The sequence below is a fragment of the Bubalus bubalis genome, chromosome 1, assembly GCF_019923935.1.
Source record: "Bubalus bubalis isolate 160015118507 breed Murrah chromosome 1, NDDB_SH_1, whole genome shotgun sequence".
NCBI classification, from domain to species: Eukaryota; Metazoa; Chordata; class Mammalia; order Artiodactyla; family Bovidae; genus Bubalus; species Bubalus bubalis.
Genome location: NC_059157.1, coordinates 36,977,961 through 36,998,947, shown reverse-complemented (window position 1 = coordinate 36,998,947; position 20,987 = coordinate 36,977,961). Strand labels below are relative to the sequence as shown.

The 20,987-nt window shown below is 38.7% G+C and overlaps 1 protein-coding gene across 3 annotated transcripts in view; it reads left to right on the top strand.

The window, feature by feature from the left end:
- The window catches only part of NEIL3 (nei like DNA glycosylase 3), a 46,524-nt gene that overhangs the window by 13,934 nt on the left and 11,603 nt on the right, over positions 1–20,987 (top strand). Inside the window, exons 2-6 of one of the 3 annotated variants that reach the window (XM_044938626.2) lie at positions 1,464–1,591; positions 8,394–8,528; positions 8,832–9,045; positions 15,103–15,192; positions 16,945–17,111. In XM_044938626.2, the coding sequence (XP_044794561.2) occupies positions 1,464–1,591; positions 8,394–8,528; positions 8,832–9,045; positions 15,103–15,192; positions 16,945–17,111 (734 nt within the window). The remainder of the gene's footprint in view (positions 1–1,463; positions 1,592–8,393; positions 8,529–8,831; positions 9,046–15,102; positions 15,193–16,944; positions 17,112–20,987) is intronic. The other 2 variants (XM_025280458.3, XM_044938631.2) reach the window with 2 other exon arrangements.

Sequence of the window (20,987 nt, the reverse complement as noted above, 5' to 3'; positions counted from 1 at the left end):
AAGTACTACAGTTTGGACTCTTTTGTTGACTATGAGGGCTACTCTATTTCTTCTGAGGGATTCTTGCCTACCATAGTAGATATACTGGTCATCTGAATTAAATTCACCCATTCAAGTTCATTTTAGTTCACTGATTCCTAAAATGTCCAGGTTCACGCTTGCCATCTTCTGTTTGATCACTTCCATTTACCTTGATTCATGGACCTAGCATTCCAGATTCCTATGCAACTTGTTCTTTACAGCATCGGATTTTACTTCCATCACCAGTCACATCCACAACTGGGCATTGTTTTTGTTTTGGCTCTGTCTCTTCATTGTTTCTGGAGTTATTTCTCCACTCTTCTCTAGTGACATACTGTCTCCTTTTGTTCGTAGACAGTATCTAAACTGTTTTATAGTTTTATAATCACAGCATATATATATCTATATAATCACAGAAGCTTGGCTTCTGAGAAAAGCTTTATATCTGCCATCATTTTCTCTGTCATTATGCATTTTTACTTCGAAGGCTAGTTGATTTAGTTCTTTAAAAAAGAAAATGGTTAGTTGACATGGTTTCTCAGATATATGTAAACTCAATGCATTCCTTCCCTTCACCCACAGGAGTCCTGATATTTTATGTCTGTAATTACCTTGGTCCTTTTTATAATGTTCAGTATATATGTTGTAATTCTACCAATATGTTGTTTGGTTTCCATGCTGATGGGGGAAGGTGTACTGGGCTTCCTTTTCCTTTATTTTGAACATTACAGTTGGGGAGCGGGAGAGGAGCAGCTCTGCAGTCAGAGTCCCCTCCCCAGGGGGACCCGAGCCCTGCCTCTGACCCTCTGTGTCCCACAGAGCCATGAAAACCGGAGGTCTCATGTCTGAATGTCCAGTAAATGCCTTTCTGATAAAATCTGGCTCCTTACCTTTGGGGTACTCTCTCACTTTTACTTGGGTTTTGCCCTCTTTTTCTTCCTTACTGGTTTATGAGTTCATCATCACAGGTCAAAATTTATTCTTTACCAAAATATACTATTTACCTATATTCTTTACCTATTTTATTCTTTACCACATTTAGATGTTTTTATCTGAATGCTCTTCCAAGGACCTTGGCTGTACTTTGGAAACGAAAGACTCTGTGCCCTAGTTTTTAACTTTAAAACATTCATGTCATTTCCCTGTGCCTTATTTTCACATGCACAGAGCAGTATAGTCCTGGGAGAAATTCATTTTGATTCTGTGCCAATGACTTTTTTTTCCACTTAATTTTTTTTTTTTCTTTTGGCCTCTCTCTCTTTAAATAACTGCCTAGTAATTTAACAAAATATATGTAAACAGCTATTTACATTACTCGACTTATTGGAGATGATTCTTCTAATTGGGATGCACCTGAGCATGGAGTAATATAAAAATGTTAAGATTTAAATTATGATTTTTGTTTCAAGTTTGTGTGTTTACACATGTGTATTTTCTCCTAGGCTGCTGCACTGAATAATAATAAAAATTCCAGTCAGGATTTCTTGAGACTGTTTAATGGACATGGTTACAGTGGTGTGGAAACTTTGGGGAAGGAGCTCTTCATGTACTTTGGGCCAAAAGCTTTACGGTAAGATAAACCTGTACAATACCTCTGGCCTCTCTATGTTTAAAGATCTGCAGAAGGCTTTTCTTGCGGTTTGCTACATGTCACATTTAATCACGGAGAAAGTACTCCACTTTTAAGAGAGCTCTACTACAAGAGGTTGAAATTTTTGAAATTATCGTGGAAAGCAGCAAGTAGAATAAAGTGTGATGTCATCATTACTTGGAGAGCTAGTCAATTTATTTCTTAAAAAAAAAAAAAAAGTCTGGCAAGGTTTCCCAAAGGTTGTTAGAACAACGCATCTCTGTTTCGCTCATCTCCAAACTCCCGGTGGTGCCCTTTCCCCCTCTTGTTTTTACCAAATGTTTATTGCATTAGTGACATCATTTTCTTTATGACACCTCCTAGTTTGATTTGAATGTCTCTCCAGATTTGTATATTTTTCTCTCTTCGTTCTTTCTCCAAAGGCTTGTACAGAAATGGAAGCTTACCTGTACGTTTCAAAAACTTTCCACAGAAGTAACCGGCTCTCTGCTGTTTTACAGTGCTTATGGAAATTAGTTGCTAACTTACAGGTTGACTTAGTGATAAAGGTGTTGAAATGTATGTAGTCACCTATCTGGTTTTTTGCAAAAAACATGAAAAAGTCCTATGAAATAATACGTCTGTCAATTTTGTCTTCTTGGAGTTTAGCCTAAGCTATCACAAACTGTAACTTTAAACTTTAAAAAATTTTTCTTTTAGATGTTAAACAGTTTTCACCTTCTTGAAAGTTCTGCTGTTGGACCCTGTGAAGATGAATAGTGTCATAGATAATATGACTACATGATTGTTATTTATTGCATCTCATCTTTTGCTTGTTTTGAGTACCTCAGAGTTTACCTAGTTGCTTTTCCTTTGACGTGTTGTTCTTGCATTGTCAGCAGCTGCTGTCCTTGGAGAGCACTGTCCCTTCATGGTTTTTCTTCGTCTGGAATTGATAACATCACATAACCTCTCAGTTCATGTAGGAGCAGGCTGCATTGTTGTGGTAGTAGATTGATTGATGTGATTGAAAATTCTTTGTTGTGAACAGAGAAGGACGCAATGGGATCCATGTGAGATAGTTGAAAACATTGATATGTTATTGATTCTCTGGTGTGAGGTGCAGATTTATTTCTGTAGAATGAGAGGGAGGTTTTTATCATGTCTTCTCCCCTAGACTGATAAGGGGAATCATTTCTCAGTGAAAGGCTGTCCGTAGGTGTCCACTGAAGTTCTCAACCAGCGCAGTTGTTTGCTCAAATTCAGCGACATAGTACCATCCCTGGCAGGTATGCGTCTCAGCTTATGGATGAGGAGCAGCATGGTCCCTATTTCTTTGCAGTTTCTGCAGCCTCAAATACTATTTAATGTGACAATTCAAGGTCATTGGCAGATCAGCTGTTTGAATATGAAGTAAGCAACCTAAATTCAACTGTATTCCCTTTCACAGTTTAACACAAGTTACAGAAATGCTCTCCTGACTTAAGCTTCTCAGGAGGATGAATGACTGTGTCAGAGAAATGGGATCCTGTAGGAGGCTGCACGTCTGTGAGTGTGAGATAGGAACGTTGTCTTCACTTCTGACCTGTTTTCTCCTCACCAGGCTGGTCTGCTCTTTCGAAAGCCCATAGCCAGAAATGTGCTTAATGATCACTTACAGTATTCTCTCCATAGGCAGCATCTCACAATTAAAACTGCCCTTGGATTTTGATGCATCTTATAGGTCAGGCTGTGAGTCTTCCTGGGAGTCATTTGTTGTCAAAGTGAAATACAGGCCTAGCCCTCTGTACCTTCAGAAAGGTACAAATTAGATACTGACTATTTCTGTTGCTAAAAGATGTATCTAAGTGGTCAAGCACTTGGAACAGTACCAGAAAATAATAAAAATGATTTAACATACATTTATTTAGGAACAGAGTTGTGTTATGTGTGATTAATACCTATACTCTTTCTAAACACTTTTTAGAAGCTTTTAATATGTAACAAAAAAAGCCATGTTTAACTTTTTGTTAAATAATGTATCATATACTCATTAGAGCAAACTAAGGATAATGAACAAATAAGAATAAATGTATACTTTCACAGTCCCACTACTGAATAGAATATCTACTAACTGTGGGTGCATATATTGCCGATGCTGTGTGTGTGTATATCTGTAAATCTATTCACCCACCCTTCAAGCCGCTATTTTCAATCAAAATGATACAGCTTATATTGTGGATTAACCTGTATGTAAATATATTTTTAAATGGGTATCTTTTCCAAAAAGAATTTGCTATTTCTAACTTGTGGTTTATATGAATAATTATTACATACATGCATACAATAATAGTTACATACATACTCAGAGACCAAAACTTGTATCTGAAATATTTTGGAGGTTTTTCCATTTTAGTGAAGCATTACACATTATCAGTTTTGTAATTTAGTAATTTATTGGAGAAATGCAAAGGATAATGTGACAGTTTTTTTAGCTTGCTGGAAAATCTTTAAGGAATCCATGATATGCTGCATATAAGAGCGTTTTACAGCTTAAACGTAGCTTTGTAATCTGTTACATAACATGTTAGGAAAAGTTGGAGTGTGATAAGGACTCCAAATTTTACACTTTAGAGTAGTAAATACCTTCTGTTTGTCCAGTCTGCCCTCTTAACTTTTGGGGACAGCATTTCTTCTGGAAACTGGTTATCTGGCCACAGTAACTGGAGAGTTCAAGTTGAATTTAGCGTTTCTTTCCTAACACAATTGATTGGGTCAGTCTGAGTTCTTTTGTGAACTTTCTCAGGTGGAGCTGAGGAGAGTTAGCCTCTCTGTGATGGAGGGAAGCTGGGATGCGAGGTCTTAGGACTTGTACATGGCCACTAGCTTGTCCAGAAAGACAAGGTGATGGAAGATACAGCCAGTCTCTGTAAAACAGAGTCCCCAAGGCATCTTCGTCCCTTATTCCCTCTGTCCCTGAGATCCAGCTTTCCTGCACTTTGATTCTTCAGCCTTCCTAAGAGCCATGAAAGTAAAAAGTGAAAGAAAGTTGCTCAGTTGTGTCCGACTCTGCGACCCCATGGACTGTAGCCTACCAGGCTCCTTCATCCATGGGATTTTCCAGGCAAGAGTACTGGAGTGGGGTGCCATTGCCTTCTCCAGGAGATCTTCCCAACCCAGGGATTGAACCCAGGTCTCCTGCATTGTAAGCAGATGCTTTACCATCTAAGCCACCTGGGAAGACCCATGAGCTACCAAATATCCCTTAATGCCTAAACTTTTTGAGTTGAGTCTCTGTCACTTGCAATCTAAGAAACCTGATCATTAAAGTATCTATAGGTTGTTGTTCAGTTGCCAAGTTGTGTCCGGCTCTGCGATCCCGTGGACTTACAGCAAGCCAAGCTTCCCTGTCCTTCACTATCTCCCAAAGTTTGCTCAAACTCATGTGCATTGAGTCAGTGATGCCATCCAACCATCTCAGCCTCTGCTAATCCCCTTCTCCTCCTACCCTCAGTATTCCCCAGCATCAAGATCTTTTCCAGTGAGTCAGCTGTTCCCATCAGGTGGTCAAAGTATTGGAGTTTCAGCTTTAGGATCAGTCCTTCCAGTGAATATTCAGGGTTGATTTCCTTTAGGATTGACTGGTTTGATCTCCTTGCAGTCCACGGGACTCTCAGGAGTTTTCTCCAACACTGCAGTTCGAAAGCATTAATTCTTTGGCGCTCAGCCTTCTTTATGATCCAGCTCTCACATCCATATGCATAATTACTGGAAGAACTGTCGCTTTGTCTATACGGACCTTTGATGGCAAAGTGATGTCTCTGCTTTTTAATATGCTGCGTAGGTTTAAGCATCTTTTGATTTCATGGTGCAATCACTGCAGTGATTTAAGAACCCCAAAAAATAAAATTTTCCACTGTTTCCATTATTCCCCTTTCTATTTGCCATGAAGTGATAGAACTAGATTCCATGATCTTAGTGTTTTGATTGTTGAGTTTTAAGCCAGCCTTTTCACTCTCCTCTTTAACCTTCATCAGGAGTCTCTTAGTTCCTTTTCACTTTCTGCCATTAGGGTGGTATCATCTGCATATCTGAAGTTGTTGATATTTCTCCCAGCAATCTTGATTCCAGCTTGTGAGTCATACAGCCCAGCGTTTCTCATGATGTATTCTGAACGTAAGTTAAATAAGCAGGATGACAGTATACAGCCTTGATGTACCCCTTTCTCCATTTTGAACCAGTCAGTTGTTCCATGTCTGATTCTAACTGTTGCTTCTTGACCTGCATACAGGTTTCACAGGAGGCAGATCAGGTGGTATTGTATTCTTATCTCTTTAAGAATTTTCCATAGTTTGTTGTCATCCACACAATCAGAGGCTTTAGCGTAGTCAATGAAGCAGAAGTAGATGTTTTTCTGAAATTATCTTTCTTTTTCTATAATCTAACAAATGTTGACAATTTGATCTCTAGCTCTTCTGCCTTTTCTAAATCCAGCTTGTACATCTGCAAGTTCTTAATTCATGAAAAATAAGGTTTTGAAGCAGTAACTTATTTTCTATTTTAGTTACCGTAATGGTTTTATGTGTAACTGGAGAAAATATACAATTTTCTTACTATCACTTCAGCTTTTAGTTTGGACACAATTTGCATATTAAAATGTTGGTTGTAAGTTGCAGCAGCTCAATTTAAACAATTTTAATAATTATCTGTTATCAGAATATGAGTGTCTTTTAATACCTGAAGATAATGGAGTCAGCCTTCAGGTAGAACTGGAAGCAAAGACTAAATGCTATGAGGACTCTGCATTCCGTGATTCTCTTCCTCTGAAATTCTCTACAGTCTACAGGCCTCCTTTGGCTTTTCTGGTGCCCAGTGCCCTGTCAGTAATATCATATCACAGACAGCTCCCATCTCCCAGGTCTCCCAGTCCTAACAAGAAACTGATCTCTGTCCCAAATAAGTTTGTCAGGAGAACTCTGATGAATCCAGCTTGACTCAAATGTCCATTCCTGAATCAACTGTGTCAAAAGTGTGGGATCAGAGGAAGGGACAGAGACCGCCTCTGGTGGGGCCTGGAGCCCACTGTGGGTAGGCAGTCATGTTATGCACAGTGAATGAGCTCAAGAAACCAGTTGGATTGGGGTGGAGGGAACTTGAGATGTCAAGAAATAAGGATCTAGTCAAATTTTCCTAAACTGGGTTGATAACAGTGAGGAATCTGGAAAACGAATCTGACTCTTGAATGCAAGTACAATAAGGATGTCTGTCCTAGTTTATAAGGCATCAGTATGATAAGTGTAGTAACAGTGCAGGTATTTACTATGCGTTGAAAATTTTCATGATACTGTTAAGTTTTTCTTAGTTTTAGACAAAGGGTATGTAACAATAAACAAAATTTGTTTTCTTGGGGCGTGGTTATCACAACAGTTTGCTATTTCATAAAAATTAACTAAAATTTGTTAATTATAAGAAGTTATTTTTATGCACATTTCTCCCTAAATAGATTTGTAAGACCATAAAAAGGTATATGTATGTGTATTTGATCCAGGGTTCTTACTGAGACTACTCCTGCCTTTGAATTGGGTCTTAACCTTTGAGATTTTATATGTGGATGCAGTTTCATTATAGAAAATGATTTAGAATCCACTTTATGAGCCATGCAGCTGCAAAGATTTTAGGTATGATGGCTTCTGGGCATGACAGTTGTACACCTTTCACTGGGGTTGAACCTCCATAAGCTAAGTTATAGAGTACTTACAGGCACACATTTTTCCTGTCAAGAACTATGGGGCATGTAAAATGCATATATGATTGATAGTAGGGCACACAGAGTTTAAAACCCACATTTTTAAAGTTAGATTGGTTAACCTTGTACATTACTATAACATGGTGCTTTGGAATTAGAAGCATAAAGAGGTAACATTTGCTGCCAAAAAAGCCATATTTATTAACTCAACAAAGCTATAAGGAGAAGGATTTGAAAGGCAGAATACAATATTTCATCTTGAGAATCATTTCTGATCTTCTTCATCAGAAGTCTCATAGAACCACTTTTTTTCTTTATTTTTTAACTGGACATGCTAATCAATCCTATAAAAACTGAAAGGCTATGAATTTTTCATCACTGCACTGTGGCTTTCAAGTTAACTGTAAATATTTATAAATCCCCTCTTCCCAATACATATGAAGGTAGAAGGAATATGAAAGAATTTAAGACAATGGTATTTTGACTTGTTCTCTTTTCTTTTGATCTGAAAGATTTTGTAAAAAATTGTTTCATTGTGTTATCCCAAAGCAGGGGAAGGGGTAAAAAAGAATAAGTGTCTTAAGCTATAGATCTCATTTTGGAATGGGTACATTTCCAATCCACTGTGGCTAGAACTAAGAAATATGACTGTTTGTAGCTTTGTAGAATTCATAAAAACACCAACGGTAGGCAATTTAAATTTAGCCTTATCTCACCCCAAGCCTTTGAATCTCAGAAAAGGCTGAGAAAACAGTCGACTGTTGTGTGAATAAAAAAGATACTTCATCTGACAAGAAAAGAGAACGGGGGGATGTTTTCTTGGAATTATTGTCAGGGTCTTATTATTTCTCTAGGAAGTTATTTTATTTGTGGGTTGAAAAAATGATTGCCATATCTTGTTTTATAAGGATGCAAAACCATTAACAAAAAAAAATATGTGATATTAGCTATCATTTTGTGCCCTTGAGTGTTTATTGTGACTGGTATTTGTTTGCTTATATTTCAATAAATGAAGAACAAAAATGTAATGCACAGTATACTTTCTGCTGCTCAAAGATGGGTTTGATTTTGTTCCAGGATTCATTTTGGAATGAAAGGCTCCCTCGTGATTAATCCACTTGAGTCTAAAAATAAGAATGGAGTTTCTCCTGTTTTTGAAGTACAGCTCACCAAAGATCTGATTTGTTTCTTTGACTCATCAGTAGAAATCAGGTAAAAAATTAAGTTAGAAAATGCTTCTGCTGCAAAACTGCAAAGTTGGCTCTGCAGTTGGGTTTGGGATGTCACATGTGGAAATGAAAAAATAAACACAAATTTTTAAAAAGTGGTTTATAATTTTAAAAAGTTATTTAAAAGAGTCTTCAAATAACATAGTTTGATAGGATCTTCATTGTTTGGCTATAGAACTTTTCTATGCTGGTTAATGTAAAGGGTTTATATCAAGCTCATTTAAAATGACACTCTGTGGATTGTAACCAGGCCCATGATTAATGTGTTGTCTATTCCTTTCTTTAGAAACTCAACAGAAAGCCAACAGAGAATAAGAGTGATGGAAGAATTAGATGTGTGTTCACCTAGATTTAGTTTTTCCAGAGCAGAAAGTGAAGTGAAAAAGCAGAAAGGACGGATGCTATGTGACGTGCTAATGGATCAGAAAGTGTTGCCTGGGGTGGGAAACATCATCAAAAATGAAGCTGTCTTTGACAGTGGTCTCCATCCCTCTGTCAAAGTAGGTTTTAAGTATTTTTAAAATAATTTTATATTTTTAAATATTGTGAAGGGCTCAACGAGGAACACTTAAATTTGGCCTGACATGTTTGGAGAGAATGTCAGTAGCACACTCTCCCCAGCAGACTTCAGCGGGTGTTTGCCCATTGTCCGCTTCTCTATGAGGCCAACCCTGGCCACTCTTTTTAAAGTTGGTTGTGCCCATTTCATCCCCCGAGTCTTCTATAACTTGCTTTGCTTTTTTGTTTCTCCATACAACTGATCACTTTCAAATACAGCCTGATGTTTACTTGTTACATATATAGTATGTAAGATCTGTTCTCTGCTAGAATACAGTCTCTTAGAGGAAAGTGTCTGTTTGGTTCAATGACATGTCTGAGTGTCTAGATACAGTGTTTGGCACATGGAAGGCATTAAAGAAATATCTGGTGAATGTATAAAGGAACTAAGGTCACCAATTTCTCTTAGTATCTGGCATTTTAAATTCATACTCTGCACTCACTCAGTATAGCTATTTGTGACATTAGAAAATGCTGTTTTGATAGAATGGTAAGACTGGAAGTCAGGACGCAAAGACTAAGAATAAGTGATTGGTGAGGAAATGGAAGCAAAATTTAGAGTAATTGTTAAGGTAGCTTGCTGCTGCTGCTGCTAAGTTGCTTCAGTCATGTCTGACTCTGTGCGACCCCAGAGACGGCAGCCCACCAGGCTTCCCTGTCCCTGGGATTCTCCAGGCAAGAACACTGGAGTGGGTTGCCATTTCCTTCTCCAATGCATGAAAGTGAAAAGTAAAAGCGAAGTCACTCAGTCATGTCCGACTCCTAACGACCCCATGGACTGCAGCCTACCAGGCTCCTCTGTCCATGGGATTTTCCAGGCAAGAGTACTGGAGTGGGGTGCCATTGCCTTCTCCTTAGATTGGAGCAAAGGGAAAATATTTGACTGCCAGAGGGAGATGTTGGGATAAGAACTGGGTCTTTAGGTGTTTTTTTTTTCCTTGTTCTTCAACTGAAGTGATGTGAACTTATTTATATGTTGGCGAGGGGGTGGAACTGGCAGAGCGGGAGAGGTTAAAAAAAAAAGAAAATGGTGATTAATAGGCCAAGTTTTAAGAAGGTCAGAGAGGTTAGAACTCAAATCCAGGTGGAAGGATACATACATTTTAGTTTCCAGGGAAGAAAGTTACATTAGGGCTTTTATCCAGACCTAAGTAGTGTCTATTAACTAAACCATCTTTTACATATTTCCCAAGATAACTATTTATTTTATGTGATTTCTTCCCAGGTAGGTTTTATGCAATCCAAATAAGTAGGAAATAAGTTTTCAGAGAAACTAGTTAATAATTGTTATAGATTCAGTTTGTTTTTTGACCCTTGGAACAAGCTAGTCAAATTTCTGTAATTCAGAATAACAAAACAGAATTATAACAGGAATGAGTTTATGAGTTTTTTAAAATCACCTCGACCTCTATGGAAAATATTTTTGAAAAAAGAACTGAGTGTTGTTACCCAGAGCATTGTTATTATCTTTGATAAACTGGCAATTTACTTTTTATCACTATATCCAGCCAGCCATTCATCTAGTAGGAGATCATTTGCCCATAGTGCCTGCAGGTTAAAAATTAATGGTAAGCTATTAGCCCCCTAAAAGCATATGTATAATGATTGAAAAAGTATAGTTTAGCATTTTAAGATATGACTGAACATAGTACATAAGATGTGGTAAAAAATAAATGAGTTTGAGAAGTATAATACATATGTTTTAAGCTTTAAATAAATGAAAAAATAGATAATATTTACTTTTAGAAGGATTTTGTTGATTAAACAGTTTTAGATTTTAGGCACTGATAAATCTATTTCCATTGTGTAAAAATGTATTCATTACACACAACAAAAGTGAGTCATCAGGAAGAATTTGTTCTGGAATTGCTGTTGAAACTACATGTGCCAAATGATAACTAATTCTGCAAGGGGAACCCGGAGATTTATACTAGGCTATGCACAAAAAAAATCTTCAGTAAAGTCTGTTTCTGAGTTCTTCCATGTATTAACAAGTACTTTAGTATTAATGCATGTCTATAAATTCATATCTTTTTAAAACTTGACAGACTTTGGTGGTCATCTACTCCTCTGCCTGTTTTTCCCTCCCCTCTTTCTTTGTGGTCTTTCTTTTTTTTTCTTTTCCTCTTTATCCCCCACAAAACTTTTCAAGGTGGCTGTGATAGGCAATGTTGGGGCTTTGAAGATGTCCATACAAAATAGATATTCAATAAATACTTGAACTTAGGATTAAAGTTTATAAATAAGAATGGTATTTTTTCTTTTTCTTTTAATTTTCACTTTTTCTAAAGTTGAGGTATAGTTAATTTACAATGTTGTGTTAGTCTCACGTGTACAGCAAAGTGATTCAGTTATGTTGTTATTCAGTTGCCGACTCTTTGCAACCCCGTGGACTGCAGCAACCAGATCTCCCTGTCCCTCACCACCTCCTGGAGTTTGCCCAAGTTCATATCCATTGCATCGGTGATGCCGTTCAGCCATCTCATCCTCTGACACCCTCTTCTCCTTCTCCCCTTGATCTTTCCCAGCATCAGGGATTTTTCCAGTGAGTCATCAGTTCACATCAGATGACCAAAATACTGAAGCTTTAGCTTCAGCATTAGTCCTTCCAGTGAATATTCAGGGTTGATTTCCTTTAGTATTGACTGGTGTGATTTCCTTGCTGTCCAAGGGACTTTCAGGAGTCTTCTTCAACACTACAGTTCAAAGGCATCAATTCTTTGGCATTCTGCTTTCTTTATGGTTCAGATTTCACAACAGTATATGACCACTGGGAAGACCGTAGCCTTGACTATACGGACCTTTGTTGGGCAGAGTAACCCTGTCTAGGTTAATCATCACTTTCCTGCCAAAAAGCAGTCATCTTCTGATTTCATGGCTGCAGTCACTGTCTGCAATGATTTTGGAGCCCAAGAAGAGGAAATTTGTCACTACTTCCACCTTTTCCCTATTTGCCATGCAGTAATGCGGCTTAATGCCCTGATCTTAGTTTTTTTTTTAGTATTTAGTCTTAAGCCGGCTCTTTCACTCTCTTCCTTCACCTTCATCAAGAGGCTTTTTAGTTCCTCTTTGCTTTCTACCATTAGAGTGGTGTCATCTGCACATGTGACGTTGTTGATGTTTCTCCTTCTTAACTTGATTCCAGCTTGTAACTCATCCAGCCTGGCATGTCTCCTGATGTGCTCAGCATACAGATTAAACAAGCAGGTGAGAGCAGACAGCCCTGTTGTAGTCCTTTCTCAATCTTGAACCAATCAGTTGTTCCATACAGGTTCTAACCATTCCTTCTTGACCTGCGTACAGGTTTCTCAGGAGGCAGGTAAGATGGTCCGCTATTACCATCTCTTTAAGAGCGTTCCATCAGAGAAGGCAATGGCAACCCACTCCAGTACTCTTGCCTGGAAAATCCCATGGATGGAGGAGCCTGGTAGGCTGCAGTCCATGGTGTCTCTAAGAGTCAGGCACGACTGAGCAACTTCACTTTCACTTTTCACTTTCATGCACTGGAGAAAGAAATGGCAACCCACTCCATTTATTCTTGCCTGGAGAATCCCAGGGACAGAGGAGCCTAGTGGGCTGCCACCTATGGGGTTGCACAGAGTCGGACACGACTGAAGCGACTTAACAGAAGCAGCAGCAGCAAGAGCTTCCCATGGTTTGTCATGATCCACACAGTCAAAGGCTTTAGAGTAGTCAGTGATACAGATGTTTTTCTGAAATTCCCTTGCTTTCTCTATAATCCAGCATATGCTGGCAATTTGGTCTCTAGTTCCTCTTCCTTTTCTAAACGCAGCTTGGACATCTGGAAGCTTTTGGTTCACATAATGCTGAAGCCCAGCATGCAAGATTTTAAGCATGACCTTACTATCATGGGAGATGAGTGCAGTTGTCCGATGGCTGGCACATTCTTTGTTACTACCCTTCTTAGGAATTGGAATGAGGATTGACCTTTTCCAGTCCTGTGGCCACTACTGAGTCTTCCAGATTTGCTGACATAATGAATGCAAAACCTTGACGGCATCCTCCTTTAGGGATTTGAATAGTTCTGCTAGAATTTCATTGCATTTAATAGCTTTATTGCACCAGTGCTTCTTAAGGCCCACTTGACTTCGCACTCTAGAACATCTGACTTAGGGTGACTAACCACATCATCGCAGTAATTTGGTTCATTAAGATCTTTTTTATACAGTTCTTCCATGTATTCTTTCCATCTCTTCTTGATCTCTTCAGCATCTACTAGGTCTTTACCATTTTTTTCCTTTATTATACCCATCTTTGGGTAGAATGTTCTCTCGAAGTTTCCAGTTTTCCTGAAGAGATCTTTAGTCTTTCCTCTTTTGTTGTTTTCTTCTATTATTTAGCACTGTTCCTTGAAGAAGGCCTTCTTGTCTCTTCTAGCTATTCTTTGAAACTCTGCATTTAATTGGTTGTATCTGTCCCTCTCTCCCTTGCTTTTCATGTCTCTTCGTTCTTCTGCTATTTGTAGTCTCCTTAGATAACCACTTTGCCTTCTTGCTTTTCTTTTTCTTTGGGATGGTTTTGTTTGCTGTCTCCTGTACAATATTACAGAACTGTGTCCATAATTCTTCTAGATCTAGTCCCTTAAATCTATTTGTTAACTCTACTGTGAATGCCTATGGGATTTGATTTAAGCCATACCTGAATGACCTAGCGTTTTTCCTGGTTTTCTTTAGTTTAAGCCTGAATTTTGCTATGAGAAGCTGATGATCTGAGCCACAGTCAACTCCAGGTCATGTTTTTGCTGATTGTATACAGTTTCTCCATCTTCGACTGCAAAGAATGTAATAAATCTGATTTCGGTATTGATCATTTGGTGATGTCCATGTGTGATATTGTCTCTTGTGTTGTTAAAAAAAGGATATTTGCTATAACTAGTGCATTCTCTTGGCGGAATTCAGTTAGCCTTTGCCCTGTTTCATTTTGTTTTCCAAGGCCAAATTTGCCTGTTACTCTAGGTATATCTTGACTTCCTACTTTTGGATTCCAATCCCTGATGATGAATGAAACATCTTTCTTAGGTTTTACTTCTAGGAGGTCTTCTATGTCTTCATAGCAATGATCAGCTTCGGCTTCTTTGGCATCTGTGGTTGGGGCATAGACCTGGATTACTGTGATGTTGAATGGTTTGCCTTGGAAATGAACCAAAATCATTCTGTCATTTTTGAGGTTGCACCTAAGTACTGTATTTCAGACTCTTTTGTTGATTATGATGGTTACTCCATTTCTTCTATGGGATTCTTGCCCAGAGTAATAGATATAATGGTCATCTTAATTAAATTCGCCCATTCCTGTCCTTTTTAGTTTGCTGATTCCTAGGATGTCGATGTTTATTCTTACCATCTCCTGCTTGACCAAGTCCAGTTATACACACATATATGTACATATTCTTTTTCAACATCTTTTCCACTATATATTGTTACAGGATACTGAATATAATTCTGTGTGCTCTGCAGTAGGACCTTATTGTCTATTGTACATATAGCAGTGTGTATCTGCTAATCCTAAACTCCTAATTTATCTCCCCCACCCCACCACTGGCAGCTTCCTTTGTGCCTGCAGTGCAAAAGACCCTAGTTGGATCCCTGGGTCAGGAAGATCCCCTGGAGAAAGTAATGGCAACCCACTCCAGTATCCTGCTTGGGAAATCCCACAGACAGAGGAGCCTGGCGGGATCCAGTCCATGGGATCACAGAGAGTCAGACACAACTGAGTGACTAACACTTTCACTTGCACCCCTGGTGCTATACCCCTTTGGTTTGTTTTCTATGTCTCTGAGTTCATTTCTGTTTTGTAAATAAGTTCTAGAATGGTGTTTATTTATCTGTGCTTGAAATGGTCAATGCTGTTAAGAACAACAAATAGATATATGAGTTTTAGAAGAGATGCATATATTTCAAATCTATTTATAGTACTCTTAGAACTGGCAAGTGGTACTACTGTCTACAGTAATGAACAGATTATGAAACTGTCCTGAGTAGTTTTTCTGTTTTAAGGTTTGTCAGTTAACAGATGAACAGATCCATCACCTTGTGAAAATGATACGTGATTTCAGCATCCTTTTTTACAGGGTAAGAGCAAACATTTTTCAACTATGCAAAATGTTGCTTATTTCCCTTTAATTACACCAAAAATGTTAAGGCTCTATGTAGCCATCTAAGGGTAAGAGCGTAGAAGCACAGTGGGAAGAAGTGACATATTGTGGGCATAATTAACATCTTAAAATTTTAGGTCAAAGGTTAGTCCCAACTAACTATAATTACATTAAATTATGTTTATACTAAGTTGGGGGACAGGTATGTTGGCATGTTACTTAGACTCATGTTCTAATTTTGGGCATATAAAAGTAAAAGATAAGTAGTCTAGAGAGAGAGTCAATACTTAGGGATAAATATAGACTTTGGTTCAATCACATTTTGCCACTTACCATTTGTGTGGTTAATATTATTTAGGTTACTTAATTTAGGTTTAGTTTATCTATAAAATAGGATAATATTGTCTTAACACAGAGGCTGTTTTGAGAATAAGTCCTAACTAAACTGTAAATTTTGCAAGTTGTGTATATAGGCATGGGCTTCCCTGGTAGCTCACCCATCAAGAATTTGCCTGACAATGCAGAAGACATGGGTTCAATCCCTGGGTCAGGAAGATCCTCTGGAGAAGGAAATGGCAACCCTTTGCAATGGCAATCCCAATGCCTGGGAAATCCCATGAACAGAGGAACCTGGCAGGCTACAGTCCATGGGGTTGCAAAGAGTCAGACATGACTGAGCAACTAAACAGAAACATATTTTATCTTTAAACAAATTATCATAAATATGTCCTTTTTTCTCTACATTCCATTTTCTATGTTGAAAATGTTTATTTTTTGCTATTGTTACAAAGTCAGGTATTGTAGGATTCTTTATTAGTTGGCCTAAAGTGTTAATGAGTCTTTAGCTTTATATACCTGTCCTAAGTATCTGTGGCTGTTTTAATATTATATATGCCCACTTGTGCTTTTAGGGAAAGATGATTCCGAATAACTACCCTTTTTCTGCCCAGATTAAGATGTGTATTTCAATACTTGGGCTTAAATTATTATGGGTTGTTTTTTTAATTTTCAGCTTGTACTATTATTTGCTGTATTTCTGAGCTTTTAAATTTTCACACTGCTGATATAAATCCCAAACATTGTCTTTAGAGGAGCTTTATGTGTATGTGAGTAGAATAAAACTGTGACAGAGAATAATCAATGTCTTTTGAAATAGAACTTATGCCAAATGGAACATGTTTGCTGCTAGAATGGCATTTGAATTTTTCTTCTTTTTCAGTGAACCTGTAAGATTAAAAACAACTGTCCCTTTTCAGGTCAGCAAAGAAGATGATCTTATTAAGCTTTACCCTGTAGAAATAAATTTTTTGGCTATTGAAACAAAGTGAGCAGCTTCAGTGTTCCAAAAATAATCAGATTTAAAGCTAATCTAGTCTTTTTCTTATAACCACATAATTATGTTTAATTATAAAAACCTTAAAAGCATGAAAGACATTTTAAATTATAGTACTTTTGTACCCTATTTAGATAAGAGGGTAAAAAGCCATGCAAAGAGCAATTTTAAATACTAATAAGTTATAAAATAATGGCTTAATTACTTCACACAAATCTTATTTGACAAATGTTGCTGAATCTTGCCAATATCTTTTTCTCAGATGAAAGAAAGATTATGAGGACATATGTATAAACATATGTAAATTTTTAACAAACCATTTTTAGAAATGACTTTCAAGAATATATCAGCACTGTTTTTTATATAACATAATGTTTTTTTATTTGTTTTTTTTAGTGCTGCAAAGTGGGATCTGCTCTCTCTAAACACTATAAGGTTTACAAGCGTCCTAATTGTGGTCAGTGTTGCTGCAAAATAACTGTGTGTCGCTTAGGGGAGAATAACAGAATGACATATTTCTGTCCTCACTGTCAGAAGGAAAATCCTCAGCATGTTGACATACGGTGAGAAATCTAATTTAAAGTGTACTGTTTGCCCCACTTCTCTTAACAAAAGGGCTATTAATAAGAGAACATAGCTGAAGAGCTATCAGGTTATTAAGAACAGAACATAACTCACAAGTATTTGAAGGCTTGAAAGAAAATAGTAAATAATATCATCCAAAAACCAGAATGAGCTGGAGATGATTTATGAGCCTCTTCCGATTCTGCAGAAAAGCTGTAAGTTTGATGTTAATATCCAGGCTTTGGCTTTTGTCTCATTTATAAAATGATTACTGGGAAGTGTAGTTTTGTCAATAATTGGAAAAATGCAACTACTTTCCAAAGTTCTTAATTAATAGTAGAAAACATTAGCAAACTCTGTTTACAGAATTGCTGTCTTCCTGGTGAAGCAACCAACTACTTATTAAACATAGATGCAGTGATTCAGCCAGTGGCTGAGTCAGTCTGTTCCCCTTCTGCATTCCAGAGCAGGGAACTCACCACTGGGTGGGTTCAAGGACCCACTGGCTCCACTGCGAGAATTGAGCTAAAACTGTGTTGATCTCCTACCTGCACAAGCCCCTGCTCTGACCCATGGAGCACAGTGGTACTTCAGGCTTCCTGAAGTAGGTGTCAGTTCAGAATTAGGGTCCTGTAGTCTGCAAAACATTTGCTGAGTTCTCCTTCCCCAATGTACACTTACCCTGGTAAGACACCTTAGGTCTGTTTGGGGAAGGCTGGGTGAAATATTAACCATATAAAGGAGCTGCAGGATTTGTGATTTTAAGTCAGAATAATCAGTGCAGACATGAAGCACATTAAGTGCTTACAAGAGTGCAGGGACGTTAGCTGTTTATAGGTACACAAAAGCTTGGGAAAATCTCGTAGAAAAAGTGTAATTTGATGTTTCTTTTAGAGATATAATTTTGGCTAAGTAAATGAGCAAGCAGACATTATTTAATTGGAAAAGCATTGCCACAAACCTCAAATCATTGATGGTAACACAGACCAAGCCACGTGAAGACTGTAAGCTGTTAAATAGGAAAAGCTAGTTTTACAGTTAGGGTGGGGTTAACTGGTCGGAACCAGTAGTACTAGGAATGGTTCATGTCTCACCTAAATCAGTAGATTAAAGACTTTTTTATTGATTATAGCAATGTTAGGATAGAAAATGAAGAAACACACATGAAGCTTGTGTAGTATAATGGGCAAGAGATGGTTACTAGGCCTGAGGTCCAGACACTGGAAATGGAGGAAAAAATAGTCACCTAAAGCCAGCAAGAATAATGACAGATTTGATATGTGGGGTAATGCAAAAAGTTCCAAGCCCCCAAACAGAAATTTTCACTTTACAGGACTGGGAAAGATGGGTGGAATGGAAGAGATAAATCAAGTTTTGGATATGTGGACCAGATCCATATATGGTAGATGATGAAGGTTTGATGGTTACACCTGTGTTGTTGGTGGAAGTATTAACACAGGATTGATTCCCTGGAAAAGTATAGAGAAAAGAAGCAAGGTCTGAGCTTTGGAGGTATCCCTAACTACACAGTAGGAGGGAAAGGGGCAGAGAGGGAACAGGATGCAGTGGTTGGAGACAGGAGGGTAAGCAGGGAAATACACGTCTGTAAGGAGGCCTGGGAGGGCGGAGGCACCGTTTTGTCTGGGGAGCTCAGGGCCCTGGGACGGGAGTGATGTGGTCCAGATCCCCATTACGTCTCCATCAGTATGTCTCCAGCTGTCTTTTGTTTTTTCTTCCTTATTCCTATATTTCATTTTCTTCATCACCTTTTGTTGACAATTACTTTTCTCTAAACCATGCTATATCCCCTTTTTTTCAGCTTCCTCACCCCATTTTACTATCAGAGATCTGAAATATGGTTAGATAATGTTTTATTACACAAATATAGGGGTTTCTTATTTTTAATATTACATTTATTCGATCAAAAATGTATAAGAGTTTCTGGCAGAAGACATTCAATATGTATTCGTCTACTGAATAAGTGATTAATATTCCGTATGTATTTGTTTTCTATGAACTGATAGCTTTTGAAATTTTTAAAAATTCACATTTTTCCAGATTGTCAAATAAGCAAAGGTCTTTTGAAACTAGGATTCAAAGCCTCAAGGGTTCCCTGAAAGTCTTGGAAGTCACCTGTGAGCTGTAGAGTCATGGTACACTGGACATGTCCTGGGCTCTCAAGTCCCTTCCTCCTAACCTGGTTCTGTTTTATATATTGGCACCCAGCTGAAGACTTATTGCAGAATAAGTGTGTACATAATAAAGCATTTGAAAACAAGTAATATTTGCCCCACTCTTAGAGATTTCTACAAGTAAGTATATTCTAGTCATTGTCTGGATGAGCATTTGAGCACTTTTTATATTGACTAAACTTTTTTTGTTTTAAAGTCATTTCAAATTCAAATGAAATATTAAAAGTCCCCATCATAATGATCTAAATTCTTGTGTTCCTTCAGTCACTAAAAATTTACTTCAGTCCTTCCTGAAGTCCTACCCAGATTTTCTAGTCTATTGGTCACACCGTACTTTGCATACCTGTACGCATGTATTTTTGGCTCTTCTTTACATACTAACTAGCAAAACCTGTGTGTGTGAGTATTGTTTCCATGAAGGGAAACTGAATTATTCTTTGACTTTACTGGAGTCTTTATAATTTCTTTCTCACTTTTTCATTTTTTCTGCTGTTGACTTTATTAGGGTCTGCAATACATCAGGTGCTGGGATAGCACAGAGAAAATAGAATAGTAACTCTGTGACTAATACGTTCCCACATGGTGCTGCTGCTCAGTCCTTTCTCTGAGGACCACCAGCCCTTAGGTCTCCCTCAGCTGCCCCTCTACCAGGCTGTTCCTGGATAACTGGTGAATGGTTCATGTTTGCATGGACTTGGGGCCCCAGTCATGACATCCCCTAAGCAAGGAATGGAGCGGCATCTCTTGAATTGGACGTTTGAGACAGTCCACCTGCTCCCGGACATCACCAGGGCATGTGGTCCCTGGGCACTGAGCAGGTGCATGGTGGTGCTGGCAGCACGTGGGCCTTGCCCAGAAAGAACCCCAGGCCTGACTCCACAGACAGTGCCCTCCACCTCGTGCCACTGGAATGACTGCCTCCATCCTCCACGCTGCCCTCCCCGCTCCACAGAGGACCACACAGCAAGCCACGGAAGCTTCCTGAGTGTCTGGCAGATTTGCCTCTGCAACAGGGCCTGCAGGATGTGTTGACAGACTGGGTATGAGGGAAAGTGTTACAGACAGCTCCCAGGTTTCTTGCCTCATCAGCTGAGTGCATGGTGATGCCATTTACCAAGATGTGACAAACCAGCAGGATTGCAGATTGGGGGCAGGGGTCTGGACTTTTATCTGTATAAGTTTCCTGTGGCTGCTGTAACAGCTTACCAGCAACCAGATAGCTTAAAGCAGCAGCAGTTTATTCTCTCATGGTTCTGAGTGCCAGCAGTTCAGCATTATTCTCGCTGGGCCAGAGTCACGGTGTGGGCAGGCTGTGCACCCCTAGCCTAGCGGCTCTAGTGGGGAATCCATTCCTTGCCTTTTCCAGCTTCTAGTAATTCTAATTTCCTTCACTTGTGACTACATGATCCCAGTCTCTGTCTTTCCCTTCAGTTCAGTTCAGTCCAGTCACTCAGTCGTGTCCAACTCTTTGCGACACCATGAATTGCAGCACGCCAGGCCTCCCTGTGCATCACCAACTCCTAGAGTTCACCCAAACTCATGTCCATTGAGTCTGTGTTGCCATCTAGCCATCTCATCCTCTGTTGTCCCCTTCTCCTCCTGCCCCCAATCCCTCCCAGCATCACAGTCTTTTCCAATGAGTCAACTCTTCACATGAGGTGGCCAAAGTACTGGAGTTTCAGC